Here is a 26,742-nt window from a genome sequence, read left to right as displayed (position 1 = left end):
AGAAGGAGAATTGCAGATAATGGGAGCAGATGATGATAAAAGAGAAAGTGCACTATAGTTGGATGAGAGAGTAATGCCCCAGAAGGCCTGAAAAAAAGAATTACAAAGAGACCCAAAGGAAATCAGGAGTGTTCTTCTCTGCAGCTTTTGACTGAGTCTTCCTAAAGACTCATCCTTCCAAAAAGGATGAACACAGCAGATTCAAGCACTGATGTGGGAGCAGGATCCAGGCAGATGACATATGCCAGGAAAGAGACTGCTAAGGAAAGCCCCAAATTCACTTGATAAAAGATGACCCAATGGGAGAAATCCTTCCAGCTCTCTAGTATGCAAGTGGTTTGGAAAACCACTGGTCTAAAGCCTGTGTTAAAATTCATGCTTCTAGGTTTTTCACCCTCTTACCCAGGATCAGGTTAGATGACTAGAAAGGCTGCTCCTATACCACAGTAACTAAGCTGTCTTGGCTTACCTTCTGAAATGGCATCTTCATCAGCTATCATAGTTTTAAGGTTGGGTATGGTGCTGAGACAGGAGGATTGCAAGTTCAAGTCCAGTCTCAGCACCAGTGAGGCTCTAAGCAACTTAGTGAGACTCTTTCTTGAAATGGAAAAAAAAGAAAGGACTTGGGATGTAGTTCAGTGGTGAAGCACCTCTGGATTCAATCCCTAGTACAAAAAAAAAAAAAAATTAAACATGGGTAAATGGTACTGAATGGAAAATATACCCCAATCAACTTGACATTTAATAAGTGCCCCCAGACTTGGCATCAGGAATAAGTTTGACTCTCTCGACAAAATGGTACCCTTCTTTTTTATCATAATGCTGTCGAGAATGCTGTTACCTGGCATGTTTCCCTTATGGCCTTGGTTACTGGAAGAGTCTGAGCTAACTCCAACAATCTCCAAGCTTTGCATATGAGTCTTTCTGCCTTTTATAAGCTTTTATTGATCTAAGTATCCCCAATATTGTATTACAGATGTATTTTGGGTAAACCTACCTGAAATTTGGAGTAATATGTGGGTTATACATTGTTAAAAATACTGCTCTGGCCTAGTCTGTGATGGTTTAAAAGCAGCCTGTGTTCTCCTTGCCCCATGCTACTAGCTCTGACCTGATATTTCTTGGGATAAATTTGGTTTCTTTTAGTCACAAATCCCCATTTTCACAGTAGTGTAAATTATTTTCTCAGATATTCATCTTTATAATTTTTATGCCCCTAAATTTCAGAAAACGTGGAGGAGGCATGGAAGAGTATGCATCTTTCTATAATTCTCTTGTTTCTAGAGTCAGTTATATAAAACCTTCAGAAACAAAGTTTCTACTTAAATTAGATCCTTGCCACACTGGAATTGTTGACCCGTAGCAATTACTGACTCAAGGGTCATTTTAGTAGTTGTCTCACTTGGCTTTCAGTTTGTGGCCATTGCTTGACAGAATTAAAATGAACTCTGCTCTATCTGCTCAGTTTTGAAGAGAACAGTCTATTCCAGAAGAGATTGTCTGTTCAGGAAACAAAGACTCTTACTGTGCCCAGAAAAAGAAATGCATAGGTCAGGGCCTGTGACTGTAAGATATTGGTTCCCTGAAGCCCGTGGTCTTCTATGGGCCATAGATAACTATTCTCTGGAATTATTGGTAGTTGGACAATGTTCTTATTGCAGAAGAGGACATGTCCTCTTAACTTACAACTTCCACTACAAGGGATGAATAGAGCAAGAGATTCTAAAAGGTAATTTTTAAAAAGAAGCAACAACTAAACCTTTTGAGTTTAAGAGGGTCATTCTCTCCCTCTGGGATTTCATTTCCTCATTGAATTTCTGGTACTCTAATACTGATCTGCACTCCGACAGCCCTAGACAAGCCATGAATGTCAAAGGTAACTTTAATAAACTGCTCTGGGTGAGGTGGGGGAAACATAATTAGCATAGAGTAGAAGAGGTCACAAAATTTATAATTCTAAGAATCCCAAGATTGAATAGTTTTTTAAAGCCCTTTTCTTTTACCCCCAAGCCACAGATAATTGTTTTTATCTTTTCAGTCAGCTAGTTGGATGCTTCCTCCCAATTCTGGTTTTCCCTGAGATAAATACCATCTTGTTTCCCTTTAAGTGCCAACTCTGCTTTCCCTGGTGGGAATCTTCTGTGCTATTTCCAGGGCCCTCCCTTTGCATGTGCAATCTGAAGGACTGGTACACTTCCCAGGGCATGATTACTGACTGAAATTCTTGAATCCTACGGAATGTTCTAGTCCCTCACACCTTATCTGCCTATCTCACATAGAATTGTTCTTCATAACTTATCTTTGAGGTGTCTGGCGCCATAATCCTCCATCTAGTGGGGTCTGGACATGATTTAATATTGTTTCACATTTATGACATCCCTTCATAAACAGTGTCAGTCATAGAGACGTTTTCTCACAAAGGTTGAGGGAAGTCAGAGATAGGGGCAGGTCCTTCCCATTGTAGCATCTGCTCCCTGCCAGTAATGAAGACATTCTCTGCAATGGGTGAACAACTGGTTTATACAGTTTTAAAGAATTTAATTAAGTAGTAAGCTGATTATTGAGTGGCTGGGGAGAACCAAAGTACTATTGTTTCAAAACCAAGGACTTATGTTACAAAGAGGCGGCAGAGATGATATCATGACTCTCAAGAGTGGCTCTTCACATCAGGCTGATTTGAATTCTGCTTATACCATAGCCAAGATTTTCTTGAAATTTTGAAGTCAAGTGGAGAGCCCTAAGGTCCATTTCTGAGCTTGCACACAATAGAGGAAGCAAACAAACAGGAACAATAATCAAAAGTGGATTAGTTGTTTCATTGGGAAGTTAGTGATATTTGAATAAGCTTTAGGATTGTTAGGAACTGAAACAATTTCTTGCTTTATTGACCTTTGTTGTAAATAAATAAGGCCATATTGAAAATAAATCTAAAGTCTGTAATTATGGATTTGTTTGGCATGAAATGCTTCTTTCAGTATACTTAGGATCATCCTTGCCAAGAATCAACGAGAACAGGTTGCATATGATCAAAAAGGCTTCTTGAATTCACAAGCTTTTGGTGTAATAAAGGACAGCATGACTGATCAAATACCACAAATAATCATAAATGTGCCCTAGAAAGAAGCAACTCAGGACACAAAACTGTCTTCAAATCAGCAAATGAGACTCTTATAATTAGAATACTCATGCCCTCTATATTAGTAATATTTTCATTATTGTGACCAAAAGACCCAAAAAGTACAATGTAAGAGAAGAAAATGTTGATTTGGGCTCATGGTTTCGAAAGTTCAGTCCATGGTGAGCCAACTCCATAGTTCTGAACCCAAGGTGAGACAGCACATGATGGTGGAAGGGCATGGTGGAAAAAGATTGCTTAACTTAATGCAGCCAGGAAGTTGGGGGTGGGGGGGCAGTGAGGAGAGAAATTATATATATAAAACTTAGTAGGATATAGAGATTTTATATAGAGAGAGAAAGAGGTGGGGGGGGGGACGAACACAAGGTACCAGGGACAAAATATAAACCTGAAAGGCATACCCCCAGTGACCTATTTCCTTCAACCACCGCTTATCTGCCTATAGTTACCACCCAGTTAACCCCCAACAGCAGATTAATTCATTGATTAGGTTAAAACTCTTGCAATATAATCATTTCACCTCTGGACCTTCTTGCATTATCTTGCATGAGCTTTTGGGGGTCACCTCACATCCATACCATCCTTAGATCCAGTTTCCTCTTTGACTTGGATGAGCCCACTCTGCCATCTCTAGCCTGTCCTTCTTAATCATTTTACCTGGATATTCTCTTCTCAATTTACATTCTCCCTCTGGGTAATCTCTTCTCCTCTAACTGTTTCAACTATTGAAAACTCCTAAGTCTCTGTAGACCATTCTTTAGCTAAGATCTCTATGTCCTACTAAGTTCTGCCACTATATATTCAATTACCAACGCATCACCTGGGGGGTTCTATAGGCATGCAAAACTCAACATATCACAAAACTGAACATACCTCTTTCCACTTATGCCTCCTCACAAAAACAAGGTTGCCTACTTTTCTTGTACTACTTATGTTAGCAAATGGAGCCACAATTCTTTTGTGTTACATCATCTTTTGGTCTCAAGCCTTCCTGCCTTGCGCTGTGCTTCATGGGGGATATGGCCTGTTTACTATGTGCCAGCCAAGTTCCATCATTATGTCAATGTTCCAACTTTAGACACTTCCCTTGAATATATCCCTTTTCTGTGGGTCTCACTTGCCTATCTCTAAGGATCCTTCCAAGTTTCTTACTTCTATGATCTTTTACCTTATCTGGGATGGGGTAGAGTCAATATAAAAAACCTTCATCTGGGCTCAGCTGAGTGACTTGGATTGGGCCAGACTCATATTAAGAACTCACACAGATGAAAAGAAGAATGTGGGTATATGTTACATGCAGCCTATCATTTAATGATGACTAGGAGGTGATTTGGAGAAAGAAGTTTTTTATTTCATTAATTGTCAGAATCTTAATCTTTTAATAGCACACACACTAAAATAATGTTCAGTTTTCCAAAATGTTGCACAAGAGAAAAAAGTTGTTGGATTTCATGAGCAAAAGGAAATTAAAAGTAGTCTATAGTGTAGAACAGATAACATTTGCAAACGAGACCCAATTTAAAAATAGCATACATTCAACAAGTGTGTAATACTTCAGTATGTGATAAATGAGCAGCTTAAAAATTAAAATACTTTCAATTTTTACCTGTCCCTCTGCATATAAATTAAAACAATAGTACTTTTGGTTTGGAAGCCAAGTGCTATTAAGAGGGATGTGGGAGCAGAGTTTGGGGGAACCTTCTTTTCTTTACTATCCTAGAAAGTATTTTTAGCATGTTGTCAACATAGACCTTATACTTGATTTTTAAGGAGCCAGATGCACTTTTAAATCTTGGATGCATTTGCACCCTTAGAAAGCACTTAAGATGGCAACTCTAGTGGCAAGGAGATATTTGAATGTTCTTGACTTTGGATCCTAACATGGAGCTAGAGAATTGGTGCCTGAAGCCCCAATGTCGAGATCAGAGGTCTTAGACCCTTGATGACCCAACTTGTCCAAAATATTCCAGCTAGAATAAAGACAGAATATGAATCCAATTCTGCCTGATCCCTGTGCCCACACTTTCCCCACAGCTCCAGGGCTGCCCAAAGTAGCTGATTCCCACTGGTTTTACTGGTTTCTGTGGGCCCTCTAGCTCAAAAATGGTACTGCAATTGGCTGCCACATTTTTTTTTTCTTTTTGTACTGGGAATTAAACCCAGGGGTGCTTTACCACTGAGCTACATCCCCAGCTCTTTCTATTTTTGATTTTGAGATGGGATCTTGCTAAGTTTCTGAGACTAGCCTCAAACTTGTGATCCCCCTGCCTCCTCCTCTTGAGTCACTAGGATTACAGGCACATGCCACCACACCCAACTTCAGTTGTCACCTTTAAAGGCACGTAGTGTGATCTGACATAAGTCATTTCAACACAAAACCAAAGCCACATGACTATTAATGAACTTCTAACCTAATATGTGTCAGCCAGTTCAATTCCACTAGCATTTATTAAAAGCCAAATTTATCAGGTATGGTTGTCAGTCAACAGGTACTCAAAAACTTCTATATGAATAATGTTATAAGGGACTTTGTGAATGATAAGAAAACAATTTACCCTTGTCCTCAAAGAAGTTAATATGTAATATGCAAGCAGAGTGATCATTCTTGGAAAATCCTATAAAAGCAAAAAAGTGATAATTTGTCAGGGGAAAAGAAATGAGTTTCTTCCCCAACACTCTTGTTTCATATCATTCTTCCATATAAAATCAGAATCTCTGTTCCAAGTAAATAGGCTAGCAGACTTTTCTTTTTTTTTTTCTTTTCTTTTTTTTTTTTTGTGGGCTAATTCCTGCTATAGCAGTTGGCTCCTTCCTCTTTCCCTAAAAAGTTCACTGAAACATCTTTGGTCCACTCTGGGGACTCCATAATGTATAATATTCACCAACTAGGCTCCAATTGTGAATTTTTAATTATGCCAGATCATTTTCAGTAAATAGAACTGCAGGCGCAATTAATGCTTGTCAGATCCAATTTTTGTCTTACCTGCTATTGAGCTCCACTCTGTGGTATTTGCAGTAATTGCCACTTCCCCAGGAAAGAGAAGCTTCTTTAGAGCTGGATATTGGCAGCGCTTTTTGTATCTTCCACTCTCCTGCCTCTGGAGCCTGCAGTGGGGGTCTTCATCTAGCACATTCTGCGTTGTCTGGAAAGCAGGGACAATGGCTATGGCTGATTGTTCTCTCTCACTTTCCATGAAAGTGGCTGTCTCATGCTTCTTGTGTGACAGTGGCTCTCAAAGTGTAGTTCATAGACAAGCAACATCAGCATCACCTGGGAACTTGTTAGGATTGTAATTTCTCAGGCCCCATCCTAGATCTACTAAATTGAATATTCACTGGAGATGTAACTCAGAAGCAGAATGTTTGACTAAATCAGAGACTCTGGGGGTGCAGCCCTACCATCTCCATTTTTTGCAGGGGTTGGGGGTACTGGGGATTGAACCCAGGGGTGCTTAACCACTGAGCCACATCCCCAGCCCTTTTTTATTTTTTATTTTGAGACGGGGTCTCAATAAGTTGCTTAGGGCCTCGCTAAGTTGCTGAGACTGGCTATGAACTTGTGATCCTCCTGTCTCAGCCTCCTGAGCTACTGGGACTATAGGCATGCACCACCACACTTGGCTCCATTTTTAAAATACTTCAGATTATCTGATGTATGATTGGGCCTATGAGCTAATGTAGGAAGATAATTGTTTCAAACTAAGGATAAGCATAATTTCATTCTATTTTGTAAAAACTTTTACAACCCTGAGTTTACTTTCAGATATTCAGTTTCTTAACACAAATGGAAAATCCTAATTCTCATAATAATATCTTAGCTCTACCTTTGCTTTCCATGATTCCCCCCAATATAGGTGGTTGCTCCCTGTGTTATTTATTTCCTAGTTTGTTTTTACTCTTGTTCATTCTATTTAGTACACTGCATCACTATGTACCTCCTCACATGTTTCCTTCCTCTACTAGCCTTTGGCCCACTTGAGGGCAAGAACCTTGTCACACTCAACATCGTATCCTCATGACCCAACATGAGGAAGGTACACAGTAGAAACATAACAAATGTTTTCTGAGTGAATTAATTGGTTAACACTTTTTTAAAAAATTCAAACTGTGTAATGACCTTAAGAAGTAGGACTGGTGAGCTGGCTGCAATAGCACATACTTGTAATTCCAGCAATGTGTGAGGCTGAAGCAGGAGGACCACAGTTTGAGGTCAGTCTCAGCAACTTAGGCTCTAGCAACTTGAAATTATTTGTCTCAAAACAAAAATAAAAAGGGCTTGGGATGTAGCTCAGTGCTAAAGCACCCCTGGATTCAGTGCCCAGAACCCAAAAATAGATATATATATATATATAGATAGATAGATAGATAGATAGATAGATAGATAGATAGATAGATAGATAGCAGGACTGTCATATGAGGAAATTGAGACCCAGAGAAGTTAAATGATTCAATTTCAGTTGGTAAGTTGCAGAACCAGAACTAAAGAACAAAGTTTACCTCAATTTGGGAAAGGTAATGACCATAGGTCTCTAAACATTGCCCTAGGGGCTGGGGTGGTGGCTCAGTGGTAGAGTGCTTGCCTAGCATGCATGAGGCACTGGGTTCGATCCTTGGCACCACATTAAAAACAAACTAATGTATGCACCTAAAACTAAAGATACATAAATAAATAAATATTTAAAAAAAGAAATTACTATATCACTAAACATTGCCCTAAACTTAACCCAGGAAACCTGATATACTTTAGGTCATCAAAGGCTCAAATTTTATTTGCTTCCAGACAGGTTGTCCCCACACCCAATTGTGATGATGTTAATAAACTGTGGCATCCGTGTATCCCTCGGGATGCTACAAGAGGATGCCTGAGAGTGCCAGTTAGTGAGACACAGTGCAGAGACTGAGAACAGGAAAAGGGATGGGAATCATGTGGAAACATCAAAGTGGATCTTAATATAGTCCCCATCATTTGGTTAGTTCTTGGTACAAAGGACCAAAAAGAAAAATATGTAAACTGCAAGTGAATCCCAGGTTTAAAGTTCAATTTTGTTCTCTAATCAGTGTCCTCCTTACACCAAGACAACAATTGCATGGAAAGTACCTGTGAGTGGTTTGGTTCTGGGAATGGGTTGACAATGACTTCCATCCACCTGTCTGCCTCCAACAATTTGAGCTAGGAGAATGGAGAGAGGCAAGTCACCAGCATGGGATGAAGAACACTACTGGCCTGCACATGGAGCAAGGCCTGCACTTTTCCTCATTCACCTTGGCATTGATTTTTACACAATTGAAAGTTAATTGGCTCAGGATCTTTTACTTAGAGCACTGGCATACAAGACTTTGTAATATGCTTGGAAATCCTTATAAACTGTGGTGGAAGGAAACAGATCCTGGCATAATATACCTCCTGAAATAGTCACTTGTTCCACTTTGGAGCAATGACTATCTATCTGACCCTGTTTCTCTTCTTGGCTTCCGGTGCCATGTATCTAATTGCCTGCCAAGTATTGCCCATCAATACCCCAATTTGATATGCTCTAAACCAAATCCCTCATCTTTTCTAGCCCAGATCCTCCTCCCAATTAATCTGTCTCTTTCACTGGCAGAGTAAATTTTCTTCCTAGTCATTCCTTCTTCCATTCTCAGCAGCTGTTATTTTAGAGTTATTCTCATTCACCAGAGGTATTCAGTCCCCGTTTCTGTTATATAGGTTCTTTCAATATGCCATGGCTTCTTTCTTCCCACCTCCATAACTACCACTGCAGTCCAGGTTCCTTTCATATTTCAGTTCTCAATTGCTGCCAAACCATCCTGTGAATTTTTGCTGTTCAACCTCTTATCTGATGGAGGAGCCCAGAGCTAGATGTGAGAGCAATAATTGTATAACACTGCTTCTAACTGTAAGAGACAATTCCATTGGCCTCTGGTAGTCTGTAACCAAGGTCCACACTGGGTGAAGACATAAGTGATTAGTTAGTTTAAATGAGAATATAATGCAATATCAAAACTGACTCATGTTCTTTCCTGATCCCAGTGACGCATTCAGAGATGTGACCACCACTCCCTGGGCAGAAACAGCATGTGTCAAGAGGTGAAGAGAGCAAAATAGCAACAATAACCAATGGGTTCATTGCTCCAGTCCCTGATGCCCTGTGGTGAGCTGTTAGAGTGAAAAGTTAATGGAAGGGGAGACGGCAAGATAATGTGCATGCTCCGGCTGCCTTTTCCAAAAGCTTTGCAATTACAAAGTAACTAGAAGCTTCTCTGCGAATGGTTTACCTGATCAATTTAATTCCCTCTGCTTTATAGATGACACTCCTAAAACAGCAAGAAGTTAAATGCCTTGCTGGCAGTCAGGATTAGAACTCAAGATTCCCCAATAACTGCTTTGAGTTTATGAGGCTGTTCCTGAGAGATTATAGTTACACTAGGCTTCACAGCAATAAAGATGAGCCTTTTCTTTCTCTTCTAAAAAACCTCTGTCCATTTCCACAGTCAAGCAAAGGAAAGCTAGGGGAAGAAGCTAAACAAAAGTACTTCTTAGTGAACCAAACTTTCTTTTCTAGATGATTAACAGAAATACAGATAACGAGCACAAGACACTGAAAGGACTCTAATTTAGATACTTCAGGTACAAGAAATAAAAATGAAAAAGTTTAGGGCAAAGAAAGAAAACCACTCAGGGCATAACCTAACAAGATAGAAAAATGAAATTCAGAAGTCTCATCAGCTTTAATTAAAGGAAATCAATATTTGAAGGGCTATCTTGCTTGGTAACAAAACAAGGCAAAATACTTTAGAAAAGTGAGCCTCTTGGAAATGAGAAAAGCAGGCTTTCACGGGGAAGCAGTCATGATTTAAAAGCCTTTCAAAAGATTACCACATGGTGGATCAGTTATAGAGGGGACTCAAGCACCTGTTGGGGAAGCACAGTAGATGAGCTTCAATCCCTGATAGAATCTATGTGTTTTATGTGCATTTCCTCAGCCTGGGAACTTTCAGGAGCTTAGAATCATTGCCAGGGAGGAAAGAATAGCCAACACTTTTCCCAGAGAGACCTGAAACCACCTTAACAACAGCTTGGGTTTCATTTCAGTTATCACTTACAAGAACATACTTTGGAAAACATAAAGAGCTATAAGGTTGCCACAGGATTATTGTTATTATTCAGAGGCACTATCCAACCATCTACACAAGCTTGCTTGGGAATTTTTTCTCAGCTCACCTGTCTTTGTGATCCACATGACAATCAACTATCAGTAACCAGAATCAGTTGGGATGGAAGTTGTGTGACATGTGTATCACTACTTACTTTTTTCACATGGATGCCAGACAATGACAATTAATTATGATAACACTTTCATTTATCCTAAATAGTTTTTGAGTATTGTGTTAGTCTATTTTCTGCTGTTATAATAATACATAAGACTGAGCTATTTTATAAAGAAAAGAAGGTTTAGTTAGCTCATGGTGCTGTAGGTAGGGAAGTTCAAGATCAGACAGTAACATCTGATGTGCTGCATCATAACATGGTGGATGGCATCACATGGTGGGAGTGCACCTAAGAGTAGAAAGTCAGAGAATGCAGAGGAGGACATGTGTACAAGACAGAGAGGAAGACCCAGGCTCACTTTATAACAACTTGCTCTTCCAGTAACTAATTTAGTCCCATGATGTCATTCATCCATTCATGAGAGATCCAAATGCCTCTCAAATTCCCTACCACTTCTTCCAAATACTTTTATCTGAAGACCATGCCTCAACATGAGTTTTGGTGGAGAAAAACCATAGCAAGCATCCATTTAACAGCTAGTTAGAGAAATAGATAAATTATAAAATATAAGCAACAATACAAGTACCACATGTATATGTCAGAAAAAGATGTAAACCATATGTATTATAGGCCAACCTTCTCTTCAGAAATACAATTTCAGTGTCTTCAAACTCTGAAAATTAATTTTTAAAATTTCACTACTATTGTAGCTGCAGCAGCAGAACTATTTTTCTTGGATGTGAGATGAATTAATTCCAAAAAGAGCTTACAAAGTACTATGGGAAGCACAGAAGTTCTGTATGAAAATGAGTCGAGTGTGTTTTAACGACTAGGTTCTTTTCCCCCAAGTACCACTTTTTCCTAAGAGAAAAGTCCAGATAAGAGTGAATCTGATTGCTAACTTGTTTTGAGTACACTGGATACCAATTCGGCATCAAATTATTCAATCAGAAACACGTTGAAAATGCTGAAGAGTTGGGGTTGTCAACGTTTTCCTACCTGGTTGCAACGTGCCTAATACTGCAAGATTATTTTCCTCTTTTGTCATGATGCAGACATGAATGGAACCTGTAGGAAAAGCTTACTTGATAGAGAAAACAGCTCACCAGGCAGACAGAGGAGGGCTGGCACTCATTAACTTTTCCTACCAGAACTCACCTACTCACTTGGAATTGTTTTCATAGACCTTTAATGAGGCTTGGCTATGATACATTGGAGAAAGGAAAGAATCTTATCCTCTGAAGAGGATACGTAGCTATTCAGGTGGAGTGGAGGAAGCCTGGATTCCCTACACTCGGGGATTTTAGCCACAGTCTTTGAGATTATGACTTAAGAAGGAAATGAAAGGGAAGAGGACTGATAAGTCATGGAGAGACAGATTTTTAAAAATGACAATTGGGGGCAGGTCTGTGTCATATAGGTAGGTTAGGAAGCAGTTCTAATTCATGGCAGACTCCTCTCCAATCTCATATAACCCAAATTATCATCCCTATATCTTAGAAATAAGCAGGAATTCTTCCTGTAAGTTTTTCTGATTGCTGGATATTTCAGCAACCAGAATTCTTGGCGACATCTTAATCTTTGGGTCCTTGACCCATCTCTTCCAGATCTTTGAGGTTCCCAGCAGTCTGCAACTGCAGGGTTTTCTGTTTATCTCTTATGAAGCACTTCTGGAAAACACAGGGTCCTTGATATCACTGCATTAGATCTCTTTCTGTCTCAAGATTTGAGAATTACAGCATCTTATTCAGGCTTATCTGCCCAGCCTGCATTTGGGGGGAGGAACAATGATTTTTTCCATCAATGTTCAGCAGACCTTTCTTTCTATACAACAGTCCTTAGTGTATCTACAAAATTAAGCCCCCACGATCCAAGCCTGCTACAAGTTCTTCTTGCCCCTCCCCTTTTCATGCATTTTCCCACTGTGAGTAGATCTGTTATTTGCACACAACAAACATTCTGAGTTATTTGATTACTTTCATCCCTAGTCTTGGTGCCACACCTCCCTTGTGTGATTTATCCATGAGATTGTTTTTGTTTTTTATTCCCCTCAGATCTCCACTTGCTGGATTTGGCAGTAGGTCAGAAGGGTCCTTATTCCTATCTTTTAAAGGACTGCTGTGCCAAGATCATCCACCTCCAGAGCAGCAGTTAACAATAATAAGGCTGCCACTGCCAGCTGACAGTTTTCCTGATGTCCTGTGGTGCCCTGCATTGAGCTTAAACAGGGTCACTTGTAATGCAGACTATGGAAGACCCTTTCACTCAAGGCACAGACATGGGAATTTAGCTGAGGAAATGGATGTTGTTGTATTCAAGAGAGCATGGATGCCTGAGCTTAGTAACTCAGGAAGAGTTAAGTGACCAACTATTCTGTGTCCAGTACTGTGCACATGACACATCAAAAGCTCCCTTGATTCAGGATGCTTTCAGGCACATTTCCCATTACCTACTTTTGAGTGAGAGACTAAGAAAGGCTCAGCTGCTGGTGACCTGGATGTGGAAGTGAGGAAGCTGAGACCTACTTGTATTTCATAACATAGAGCATACTTCATTCTTGCATCAGGCTACCCTGACCTTATAGAAGAGACAATTTTGAATTCTTCTGAGTGAGAATCTGGTTTGTTTGTTCAGTATTGTCAATTAATTTCCAAACTTGGTTCTGGATGAACAAAGTGGCTGGTATGATGTCACATCTGCCTAAGGTCTTTGCCAGGAAGTCAAAATGGATGGGCAGAGGCTATGCCTCATACGTTCTTCAGTCCTTACTCAGTGGCATGCTGGTGTGTCAGTGAGCAGCAAAGGGAAATGGTCTCTATACTGTGTAGGAATACTAGCACTTCATTATAGCAGGCTTCTTGCACCTCTAAAGTAGAGCATGTACCCATTCTGTCCAGAGCCACCCCCATTAAGAACCAGAATGGCCTTGCTGTCTCCCAATTAAAAGGGCTGCTTTTGTACCTCCTGGACATTGACTCTTAACTTCTGGGACTTTCGCTATCTTTCTGACACTTCCCAATGAGCCTGTGTCTGGGCCCACACACTTCTTTATCACCTTTGCAGTCACCGTAAGTTCCTTTATACCTCTTGTTCCAATCACATCCAATCATATCTTTGAAGCCAATGGATTCAGGAAAGAATATCATTTGTGACCCCCTCACAGCACATATAAATACAGTTATATGTGGATACTCATTTCTGTGGTAAAAGATTTATAAATATCTGGAAAGCTCTTGTCATTCTCTGAGGCAATATTCTGTATCATTTGGAAGGTTCCATTATACACATTGAAAGCCAAGATATGCACTTTTCTTTTTTAACTTCACTTTTTATAAAAGAAGTTATCCTGAAGTAGATCTTAATACAAATGCATATATATGTATGTGTGTATGTATGTATGTATGTATATGTATGTGTGTATATATATATATATATATATATATATATATATACACATATATATACACATTTCTGATGAAATCAGGATAAATAATTCCACACATCATCAGGTGAAAAGAAAGGCTCTGAATTGGTTTCCATGGAAATCTGAAGATGAAGTAAGGTAATAATTTCAAAGCAAAGCAATTGAATTGAAGATAATGGTAAAATAGTTTGATAAAGGAAATAGAATAAAGTAATCAAGGAGTCTCCAATCAATTAATCCTTTTTGTTTACCTTGAGGTGATTAATTTGTCTGCGTTTATTAACCTGATGAGATTAAGCAGACTTTCCTTGTGATTTATTTCGTAATTGTTTCCAAGGTTTGACATAAACTGTGGAGTTATTGAAGGTGGAGATTTAAATTCAATTACTCATGAAGCAGGTGGTGCTTCTCCTGAAAGAATATCCGAATTCATGGCCTTCCCATGTAACATTATGAGTGAAAATTATTAATTCATCTGATAGTATCTTCCAAAGACTTTTAGAAGTCATTTGGCATCCATATACTTCACCAAAAGCAAGCTGCTTCAGAACTCAACTTGCAGTTTGCAGAAAGAGTGGCTGGAAATGAAGGTTTTATATTGAAGTCTACTTATTTTATGCTAATTTTTTTACTAGGCCTTTCTTGGTACTTGGGCTGTGGTCTATCCTTAATAGAAACCACCAGATAAAGCTTTTTTTTTTTTTTCAGACCAAAATTTAATGCCTAAAGAGTGATTTGTATTTTTTACCTTGACCAGTGCTTACCACTATCTTTACCTTTGAAATGTACCACTGGATAAAATTATGATTTATTTTCACAGGAGAGAGCCAAAGAGTGGGGGAGAGAGATCTGCAAAGTTTTTTAAAATGAAGTGACTAATTGATTGTTTTTTTTAATCTCTGTGGTCCTTTTGTATATTTTCTTTCTTCCTTCTGTGGGTATAGTAAGGATAAACGGGGTTCTCCAAAAACAAACCCAGGTGTCAACTCTCCATCATCCACAAAGGCCCGGAATACCTCTAAGAGTGGGAAGTAAGTGAAAAGCACTCCTGTGCATCTGACATAGTTATCACCAAGCCACGTGCTGTCCTCATTTTTGTCATTCATTCATATCCATTCAATGAATATGTGTGGAATGCCTCCTGTGTGCCTCACAATGAGCTACTCACTGGGGAACTGAAACATGTAATGCATTGTGTCAATAATATTGGATGTTGGAAGGACCAAATGAAGAGGGGAGAGAGGGAAAAGTCAAGATGACTTTGGAAAGATACTTAGGACCTTTGAAGGGCAAGGACATCAGTCCAGAAAGACAATTCAAAATCTGAACTAAGAATTTCAAAAATTAAAGAGAGAAGCAGCAGAGATTAATTATTTTTTGATTTGTAAAATCCATGATAATCTGTCTTTGATCATACATTGAGATCAGGGTTGAGTTAAAAGAATCTGAAAAGCCATTTCATGTATTTCCTGGTTCAAGTACATTTGCATTTTAATCATGCTACTGATTTACATGGTATGTATATTCTGTTTCTAGTAACTAGCATGTACCATATTCTACATGGAAGTGTCTTTTTGGTATTGCCAAAACTTGTGTTGGTTGAATATTTGTGATATTAGATATATGTCTTTGGGCTTGTTCCATAAGACACCATTGACTGATGTCTTCTTTTGGATTCAGCAGAGCATGGCAATCTGAAGGAGCCTGTTTCTATGTAGATGGCATGTCTTCAGTTAGGTACTTCCCCTTTGAAGTAGCCCATTGGTGACTGACTTGAGTACTCTGTGAGCTCTCTTCTGGGGGTATAGGCTTTGTGCAGGCAGAAACACACTCAGCCTGCATCTAAGAGAAGATGAAAGATGCCTTCATCATGCTAAAAGCTCTAATCGAGCAATAAGATATGTCACTACAAGAGCACAGTTTTGCAATGAAAGGTGAATTTGTAATGGTCATATATTTTATGCATTCAGCATTGGGCCGTAAATGCTGTACTTTGAATATGATCTTATATTCAATTCCCAAAGTGAAAGATCTATTGGCTGTCTTTTCTTTCTTCTCCTCCTCCCGAATACCATTTCTGGTTTGCATATAAAGTTGAATGTGGGCTCTTTCGGAGAATATGAAACGTGGTGGTGAAGACATAAGACTAAATCTCTGAGCTGTTAGAGCGCCTTTCAGTTATTTATTGCTGAGCACCACAATCAAAATGCTTTATAAATTATGAAGAAGGAGAATTGATGCACACATTTCCAAGCAGCTGAATGCTTTCAGTCATCCTTAGTGCCCACTCTCAGTTCACAGAGATGACATTGGAGAGTCACTTGTAACTCCATGCTTATAGAAATGACAGACCCTATATGGACGCTTTGTACATACCTGTCATACTGACAACCATAGGGTGCAATTTCCATTTATTAGATCCTGATGTATACTTGTGGATGTTCGTGATTTGCTGTTGCATTGTAAAATGGAGCATTGTCTTGTTTCTTTGGGCCTTTCAGAAACCCAGTCTTTTATCTTTTAACTGAAGGCTCAGTGTGGACCACAAAAGAAGCAGTTGGTAGAATTTGAGTTAAGATGACACAGAGAAAGGGACAAGGGATGAGAGGTGGGGAGGGAGGGGGGGAGTGCTAGGAAGTGATATTGGTCGAATTGTATTGTTATATTGTGTGCATGTATGAATATGTAACAACAAATCCCATCAATATGTACAACTATAATGCACCAATAAATATGTAGGAAAAAAAGATGACATAGAGAATACTATACCCAGGATGCTCACTGTAGGTGAACTGGATAAATACATTCTTTTGTTTTTAACATAATAACTTTATTTATTTATTTATTTATTATTTGCTGGTCAAGTGCTCTACCATTGAGCCACAACCCCAGACTGATAAATACATTCTTAAGTGGATAACCATCATCTTTTATCATACTTGCTATATTTGGATGCATCCCAAGCTCCTGCCCTGGTGAGGGTCTCCTTCTTTGTGCATTCTGAACTAGGTGACTCTTACTTGCCATCTATAGTGACTCACAGAATGAGCTAATTCTTTTTAATTCTTCATTATTTTATTGGTTATTAGTATAAAATAAAAAGGTTTCCATATCTTCATGGATACGTGTGCCAGATTCCCTTGTATTATGTCCCACCTCTTACTTACCTCCCATTGGTTTTCAGAAGGCATTCTTGGTTGGTTTCATCAGTCATTTGTTGTTCTGTCACTACATATTTTCTCTTAGGATACCTTTGTCACCAGGAGCGGTACTGATGTTCCATGGATATGGTGAGACTTTGAGGGACATTTTCATACTTTATTTATTTTGGCAGTACTGGGGATTGAGCCCAGGAGCACTTTAGCATTGAGCTACATCTTCAGCCCTTTTCAAACTTCATTTTGAGACAGGGTTTTGCTAAGTTACTGAGACTGGCCTCAAACTTGCAATCTTCCTGCTTCAGCCTCCTGAGTTGCTGGGATTACAGGTATGCACCACCATGTCTGGCTTTTTTTCACACTTTACAGAACAGAGTTCATCAAGGTTTGGGCACTGTGTTAGAGCTCGGAGAAAGTTGTTACATACAGGTCCCACTGTATTGTCTGTGTACTTCCTTAATTTGGGTGCGTGTGGTGAATAATAGCCAACATGGAGGGTACCATTCTGCCAGGTTTCTAATATTAGTTGACCTAATCTTGGTGGATGTTGAATAGATTTTATGAGTCCTTTAGATGCCAGATACAGGCTGGGAGATAGGAGTGTTCTCCCCCGCACCAGAAGAAATTAGGTCTCTCTTTTTTTGGTACCAGGGATTGAACTCAGGGGTGCTTAACCACTGAATCACATCCCCAACCCTTTTATATTTTATTTAGAGACAGGGTCTTTCTGAGTTGCTTAGGGCCTCACTAAGTTGCTGAGGCTGGCTTTGAACTCAATATCCTCCTGCGCCACTGGATGTACAGGTGTACACCACTGTTCCTGGCTGGGTGTCTTCTTTTTTGAGAAAACAAAATATTCAAAAGTCACGCTGCCTCAAATGTGCATCATAGCTAAAAGTAGTAACAACTAATATGTGTTGAATGTTATGTGCCTGTGTACTAAACACTTGATATTTTTTCCTCTTAATCCTCACCCACAAAAAAAATAAAAAAAACTCATGGGCACTATTGTTTTTACTTAACACATGAAAACTGTAGACTTGAAGGATAACAGTGTGCTCACTTGAGGGTCTCCGTTTTGATAACAATCTTCTTTAGTACTAAAAATGGTAATAATGACAATAAATATATATTGAGTGCTACTTTGTGCTATTGTGTTCAATTCTGGAGCCACATCAGGAGATATACACACACACACACACACACACACACACACACACACACGTAATAGGTACCCTCAAAGAGCTCACAGTCTTCTTAGTAAGGGAGAAATAGGATGATATGGTATATATGTGTTACAATAAAGACATCACAGAATGTGTTTGGACCCCAAATACTCACCCCTAATCAGTGCCAGGGTTGAGGTGGAGAAGTTGTGTAGGGATATCACTGAAGGTTTCTGAGAAGTGACTTCTAAACCCTTTCATTTTACCTATTTAGTTCTCAGGTAGAAAGGCTAGGTCAGGGAAGGAAAATGCAAGTTGGTCACTCAGATGGGCAGAATACTCTATATGTTGGTCAGAACAAGTTGGAGTTGTGGATTAGGGTGAGCTAATCAGTTCCACCTTTTTCTCACTTTCAATCCACTTGGAGCCTACTGAGATTCAGTGCAGCATACTGAGTGGCTCAGGAAATCTACAGCTTGGAAGTTGTATCAGTTCTGCTTGCTCTGTTTCATTGCCTGGATCTGAAGCTGGGTAGTCAACCCTCTGTTTCAGGGAAGAACAGATGGAATAGGATATGTCTGAGCAGCAAAGCCAGACTACCCTGGCAGTGACTTTCAGGGAGGTGCAAGCAATTTCTTCCATGTTGATAGTAAGCCAAATTGACAAGACAGTATAAAAATCAGTATGGAGCCATAGCACTGAGATCAGCAAGCATAGGTTTTTGCAGAGGTTGACCCATGACTAACCAGGCTGGGCCACCACACTGAGACTCACATAGGGCTCTTGTTCGTAATGTGAATCAGTTATTTGACTAACACAGCAGACCACAGTCAATCCATTCACTGGCCCTTTGGATCATCTTCAGAAAGCACTGAATCTGTCAAGTCTGAGCAGGCATAGTCATCACATACAACTTTTAAAAGTGTTCTTTTTGTATGAAAATACTTTCATACTTTACATGAGTAAATTCTTTTGCTGAACAGATAAGGAAACTAAGACTTAATATATATGAAATATTTGGGAGTATCCATTTAAAAGTAGGCTTCAAGCAGTTAAGATGATGATGGAAATCAATGACTTCTATCTGCCTGAGATGTTTTTCACATAGGCTCAGACTAGGAATTGTCAAGAACCAAGCCCAATTTTCATGAAGGCCATGAATATTAGAGGACCAGGGCAGAACACCCAAGCACAGTGCCTGATGAAATGATACCACAAATATTGAATTAAGTACTATAAGATTTGCCTTAAATAAATGAATCCAGGAGAAAGTAGGGATACTAAAATGGAAGAAAGTGTATACAAAAGGGGACTCTGAAATGAGCAATCAAACCTTACTCACTTCAAAAACCTACCTGGGACTAATGCTAAGAACCAGATACCACAGGAAAACTGACTCCAATTTATCTTTTCCAGAAATGTCTCTGGGTGAACAGACCTTTTTACCTATTCAGGATCTAGATGAGAGTGGTGAGAAGTACATAGCTTTATAAATAAGTAAAACATATCAGCACCCCTTTGGTTTTGGTTGGCAGAAGCCAACAAAAAATTTTCCTGCTTTAGAAGGAGGAGCTGAGAGGTATTATTTGTTCTGTTTAGACTCAGCATGGTGCAGTTTCATGTTTGATTCAGCTGTTTGTATGTTCATTGCAGACAGGAATTGAGAGAGTCCCGCATATTGTATCATGGCAGTTGTTTCCTCTAATTTAGAGTCATGTCTTTATTCTAACCCAATAGGCTGTGGCTGCTTCTAAACTCCTAATATGTTATGTGTATGTATGTATTCTTTCACTTCAAAATGGTTGCATGGTCTGTGAACATAACAATCAAATGGCCAAGTTTTGGACTTTTTACATCATTTGTAGTTTTATGTGACAATGATATCAGTAATGCCTCTGGTTTAACTACTAGGCTAATATCACAAAGCTTCTGAGAAACCAAAGCATTTATCTGACTGCTTATTTTCTTTTTGGTAATTGTTCTTTTGCATAAAAAGGTAGATGATAAAAGCATAAACCAATGACAGAATGTATTCCTAAAGACAGCTGTTAGTAGTGTATGCCTGAGGATGAGTTCACGTGTATCCTAATTGCCTACTCCTTCAATATTTCTCATCCAGAATGTGCAAGATCTTTGGTTATGGCAACAAAAGTCAGATGTATCCCAGAAAATGCATTCATTAGTAAGGCAGGAAAGTAGCCTGAGCCATATGAAAAACATTTTCAATAAGCAGGGATAAATAAAATAGGCTCAAAATATTTTGATGTTTAACCTCTTGGTAAGCAGCTGCAGCATAGAGCTGTTCAAAGATCTTTTTAAATAAATTAATCAGACAGCCTTGTGTGTATTTGAAAGGACATCAGCTTTGGAGTCAGTTAGACCTGGATTTGAATCCTGGCTCTCCTATTTATTAACTTTATACCTACTTCATTGGACTGTTGTAAGGATTAAACATCCTAATCCAAGTAAGGCCCACATAGCGCCTGGCACATGGCAAGTGCCCGCTAAATGTCAACTAGTGATTATTCTTGTTTACTCTGCCAGCGTATTGCAGCTGGGGACAGTATGACCTGGCCAGTGTAATTCTGATGAGCTCTGGTTGGCTCAGCTTGCCTGGTTATCTGCTTTGGCAACTCCTGAAATGGGGAATCAGAAGCCTTACCACTGGCACCACATAAATAATGCTCACAGATTGGATAAGACAACAAATGAGTGGCACATCCAGACAGAAACATTTTCTAGCAAATCCATGTGTATCTCTGTGATGTATACTTACTGATACAATAAATGTCCCTCCCAAATATGCCACTGTCCATGCTGGTCATGGTTCTATACTTTAGTCAAGAGGGTATTCAGCTAATTGAGGCCAGGAAACCAGGAGCCAGTTTTCTCTCCTCTAATTTTCCATACAAAATCATGGAGGCCAAGGGTGGCTGCTCTCTCAAACAGGGGTTCTCTTCCTCTATGACATATGTGGTTGAGAATTCTCATTCACACCACTCTGACAGAGCTTCGAGTTTTATTCTATTTCCAGGTGCTGGGTTGAATTCTACTCCTCTGTCTTTACTGGGGAAAGGAAGAAAGTGATGGTAATAAGACTTCTCAGTTTTTCTCCAAGTAATAAAATAATCTTACTCTTTTCTCTCTCCTCCTCTCCTCCTCCCTCATTCTTTCCTTCTTCCCATCTTTTCATCCATTCATCTGCCAACCCCAATATTTTTAGCTCTAAACACAGCTCTTTGTGAGCTAAGGGAATTACAGAGGCTAAAGCACTGGTTTCACCTAATGCCTTTAAGCCAGATATTTTGGGTTGCAGACAGCTAACCAACAAAACATATAGCTTACCAATGTTTGCGACACTAAGACACTATGGAAGCAAAGGGCAAAACAGACATGTTAACCAAATAACTACCATGAATTTAACATTGACTAAATGTGTGGAACAATAGTAAGGCAGAGTGAGTGTTTTAAATTTGAAGTTCAATTTATCAACATTTTTCTTTTCTTTATTATGCTTCTGGTTTCATATTAAGAAATCTTTACCTGACCCAAAATTGCAAAGATTTTCTCCTGTCTTCTCCTAGAAGGTTTTTGGTATTTAGTTTTTACATTTAGTCAATTATTTATTTTGAATTAAGTCATATATATGGTACAAGGGAGAGATTGAGCCATATTTTATATATGACTGTCCAGTTGTGCCAGCACCATTTAAGATCATGCTTTATCTATTGAACTACTTTGACACCTTTGTTGAAAATCGGTTGTCCATATGTATTTGGGTCTATTTCTGGATTCTTAGTGTTATTCTATTGATTGATATGCTTATCTATATGTTAATATCACACTGTCTTGATTACCATAGATTTATAATAAATCTTGAAATCAGATGGTGTGAACCCTTCAATTTTATTCTTTTTTCAAAGTTGTTTTGGATATTATTTGTCCTTTCCATTTCCATGCAGATTTTAGAAGCAGTCTTATAAATTTATACAAAAAAAAACCCCACAAAATGCCAAATGGTAGGCTTTTTTGGCAGGGATTGTGTTGAATCTGTATATCAAATTTAAGGAGAACCAAAAACTTAACAATATTGAATTCTCAAGTATATATCCAGTCTTTTAGGACTTCTTTACCTCATTTGTTAATGTTTTCTCGTTTTCAGTGCACATACCTTTTATACATCTTGCCAGATAAATCTTTATGTATTTTACAGTGTATGTTTGGGTGCACGTGCATGTTCATGCACGCATGTGTGCACACATGCTGCTGGAGATTGAAACCAGGGCCTCACAAATGCTAAGCATGAACTTTACACAGGGCTACATCCCCAGCCTTAAGTATTTCATACTTTTGCTGCTATGGTTAATAGTCTTGTCTTGCTTATTTTAATTTCTGATTGTTTATTTGTAGTATATAGAAGTATAATTGATTTTCATGTATTAATCCTGTATCCTGTAAAAGTATTAAGCTCACTCATTAGTTCTAAGAACTTCCTTTTGTAGATTCTACTGGCTGTTAGGGGGAACAAATAGAGAATCACTATTTTTATCAAAAGTCCAAAGCTAGATTCCCAAAATATACTACATAAATTCATAAAAACCTCATTAAAAGAAAGTAGATCCTATTCACAGGGAGGAGGAGAAAGCAAAGAAGCAGCAAGAAAAATAACAAATAGGGGCTGTGGTTGTGGCTCAGCAGTAGCACGCTCACCTAGCATGTGCAAGGCCCTGGGTTCGATCCTCAGTACCACATAAAAATAAAATAAAGATTTTAAAAAAGTGCATGAGTTGAAAAAAAGAAAAAGAAAAAGAACAAAGTTCATAGAATCACACATACTATTCCCATTATTCTCATTCTTTCACTCATATCTCCTGTCTGTCCCTACTCCATAAAGTATAAAGGTTAAGGGCTGGAGATATAGCTCAGTTGGTAGAGTACTTGCCTTGTATACACAAGGTTCTGAGTTCAATCCCCAGCACCACAAAAAAAAAATGTATAATGGTTAAGATGGCAAATACTGAAACCCAATTGCCCCCTTAAATAACCAAGTACTCCTCTGGCCAGAATATTTAATGTCCTTGTACATTTTTTTCATTTATCAAAAGAGGATATTAACAGTGCCTGGTGCATAGGATTTTCTTGAGGTTTAAATTTTGCATTAATTCAAAATTTTGTTGAATGCATATTAGGTTCTGGGTACCATTCTAGACTCTAGAGATACAGCAGAGAACAAAACCAACAATATTCCCTGAGCTTATGCCTATTCCAGTGGAGGAATGTGGTCATTAAACAAATAAAATATGTAGCATCTTAAAAGGGAATACATCATAATGGGGGAAAAGAAGGAGATGAGGATAAGGAGTGAGAAGAGCAGGAAATCTAAATTAAAATAAATTGCTTGTGGAAAAACTCACTAAAAGGTGACATTTTAGGAGGGGCTTTATTTAAATTATATAAATGCATGTAAAACAATTGAAACAGGAACTGGGGCTTAGTGGCAGAGCATTTGCCTAGTGTGTGCAAGGCCCTGGGTTGTATCCCCAGCACTGCAAATAATAATAATAATAATAATAATAATAATAATAATAATAATAATAATAATAATAATACAATTCCTCACATATGCTTGCATATCACAATGCTTTTGTTAGTTATAAGTTATTGTTTTCTATATGTCAGATGCTATGCAAGATTGTTTATATATTATTATCTTGTTTAATCACTTCAATAAGCATAAGGAGTAATGGTTATTAACCCCTTTTTACTGAGGAGGAATTTGGGATGAAATTGATTTTTCTGAAGTCACATAGTTCCCAGATGATGGAGCCATACTCAGACTAAATGTTGGCTTGTCCTATGAAGCTAAAGTTTATCCATCTTTTTGGGAAACACCCTTTGTGCTTAGGGAATACATTTGATCTAGAGTTAGAAAAATGATTAGATGATTGGTTTTGTTGATGGAGGCCTTAGTTAGAGGGAATAAGATTGAGTAGGTAGAAGGCTCTGCAGAAGCTATGGTGAAATCTCACCTTCTGTGAGTCAGCTTTTCATTGCTGTGACAAAAATACCTGGGAAAATCCAGTCAGAAGAGGAAAATTTTATTTTAGCTCACAATTTCAAAGGTTTCAGGCTGTGGTCAGCTAGCTCCAAGGCAGAAACATCTTGGCAGAGGAAAAACTGTTCTGCTCCTGGCAGCCATGAAATAGAGGGTGGGATGGGGAGGGAGGAGTCGGGAAGAGGGAAAAGGAGCGGGAAGGGCCAGGGACAAGATTTACCCTTCCAGGGCACGCCCCCAGTGACTACTACCTCCAGCTAGGTCCCAACCTCCTGAGGTCTCCACCACCTCACAATAATGCCATCAAGTTACAAATCTACCAGTGGATTAATCCACAGACCAGGTTAGAGCCCAAGAACCATTCATTTTCCTAAGTCCCCACCTGTGACCACTGCTGCCTTCAACACATGAACCCATGGGGATGTTCCAGATCCAAATCATAACATCTTCTTAGTATTTCTACTTGAGTGTTAGGGTGATCTTGATTGGGACGCCACCACCAGCATCTGGCCCTGACACTTTCTTTACTGTGTGTGTGTGTATATGCAAGCAACCTAAAAATGAGAGTGGGGAAAACAGAAATAAAACTCTATTATTGGTCAGTGGCTACCACCTCATTAAAATAGATGCTTTGGGTTTTCAGGATGATTGCTTGCCAAAGTTTAAACAAAAAAGAAAAATGAGGCAGGACTAGCTCACTGATGAGTAAACTATAAATTTTGCCTGGAAAATGCTGGTGGTGCTATAAAATTCAGGCCACCATCTGTTAGTGCTTGCATGAAGTAGCATTTGTACTGGATAATTAAGATGTCACATGCATTTGAAGCACAAATCATCAGTGCACGGGTGCCCAGCATCCCTGGAAAGATTGTGGGTAGTAAAGATGGTCTGAGAAGAACATCGTTTTGCTTGAAGGATAATTTGTATGCTATCCCAGGAATCACTATTTTGGGTCACTTGAGTGAGGTTGAGTGGGGAAAGAGAAAAGGACAACTGAGAAAACTGCTTGCTTGAATGAATTGGATCATTTAATCAAAATGATCAACTGCCTAGCCCTGTGCATCTGGCAGTCTAATATATGTTTGGCCATCGCTGTCTGAACAGCTCATAGTGAATTGGGGAATAGGAGTAGGAGGGGAAGCAAGTTTGGCTAGGCCTGAAAATTTTTGATAATTTTTTAAAAATCACTGTCTTCTTGTCCACTATCACGCTTAATTTTACCAAGAATCTCATGAGACAGAAATTATGTCTATATCTTATAGATGAGAAAACTAAGGCTGAGAGAAATAACATATTTTGCCCAAAGCCACATAGATACAAGTGGCAGAGCCATAATTAAAACCAGTGACCATTTAGGTTTAAATCCTAAGGTTTTCTCAAATCTGTAGGGCCTAAGCATGGGAAGTTCTGAAATTAGAGTCAAATGGCCTTAGGTACCTACCTACCCCCACAAAAGTGTTACATCTCTTTGTGCAGGTAGAGAACTTACAGAATTCATTTTCGACATAGGTGATAAAGGCTGCTAGAATAACAAGAGCCAGGACTTTTTACATAATAAAAATTAACATTTATTGAGTGCTTCCTATATAGCAGAACTTATTAAAGAGCTTTATCTCATTTAATCCTGAAAAGTTACTTCATGGCATTTTTTTTTTTTTTGGTAGAACTCATCAGTTGCTTAGGTAGGCATTGGCCCACACCAAACCCTGAAGGTTCCCTTTAGGGTGGATGTACAGGGTCCTTCAAACAGTCATAGGCTTTGACCATAGCTAGATTGTGGAGTTTAGCCATGGTAGTGTTTCTCCCAGCCTTGGCTCCTAAAGAATTTTGCTTTCTAGCATCAACAATAATAACTGACACAACTTGCTTCTAAGTGGCTCCTCTAAATTGTCTCTTTCTCACCATGATTGGGAAGACTCATGCTCCACAGGCTTTAATAAGATGCTCGCTACCTGCCATTTTCATGTTTGCTATCATTTCCTCATTTGTGCCTCTGGACTCTTCAAGGGTGGTCAGACTAATTTGTGTCTTCACAGTAGGCATCAGGGCACCTGCTTCAGTTGTGATCTTTGTCACAAAATAGTTACCGCCACTTCCCACCCACATTCCTCCCCCTCCTTGTGTGAAACACAGATAATAATTCTTGTCACTCTTCCTGGCACCACCAGGAGGGTGTGAAAACAAGCAATGTAATGTCTCTAAAGACCCTGCAAAAAATAACTAATCACAGGTATACTCTTTCCCATGGTTTTAGGGAATTTTGGGGGGGAGGGGTGAGCACTTTCATGTATGTCAAATTGACAGGCTTATACCCTTTCCTCTGAGAATGCCTTCTTGCCATACTTAGGCCCGGTTCCACTTTCTTCCCACAGATTGTCATGGCCAGTCCCAACAACATGCCTAGTGCCTTGCCAAATACTCATTTCTCAGCTGTGCTCCTTTGGCAGCCATAATTTAGGGACTAATTAGACACGCCCAGCTTTGTCCTTGAAAACGCATCAAGTCTGGAGGCTGTGGATTTCTTTACCTGATT

General features: G+C 39.0%; 1 protein-coding gene across 2 annotated transcripts in view; it reads left to right on the top strand.

Moving 5' to 3' along the window:
• Hs6st2 (heparan sulfate 6-O-sulfotransferase 2) overlaps nucleotides 1-26,742 on the top strand; it is a 285,280-nt gene that overhangs the window by 231,311 nt on the left and 27,227 nt on the right. Inside the window, exon 4 of one of the 2 annotated variants that reach the window (XM_027946994.2) lies at nucleotides 14,775-14,861. The exons of the other annotated variant lie outside the window; for it this stretch is intronic. Within the exon in view, the coding sequence (XP_027802795.1) occupies nucleotides 14,775-14,861 (87 nt within the window). The remainder of the gene's footprint in view (nucleotides 1-14,774; nucleotides 14,862-26,742) is intronic. 2 annotated transcript variants of the gene reach the window in all.

This window comes from Marmota flaviventris, chromosome X, assembly GCF_047511675.1.
Source record: "Marmota flaviventris isolate mMarFla1 chromosome X, mMarFla1.hap1, whole genome shotgun sequence".
In the NCBI taxonomy this organism is placed as follows: Eukaryota; Metazoa; Chordata; class Mammalia; order Rodentia; family Sciuridae; genus Marmota; species Marmota flaviventris.
This window is presented reverse-complemented; position numbering and strand designations above follow the sequence as displayed.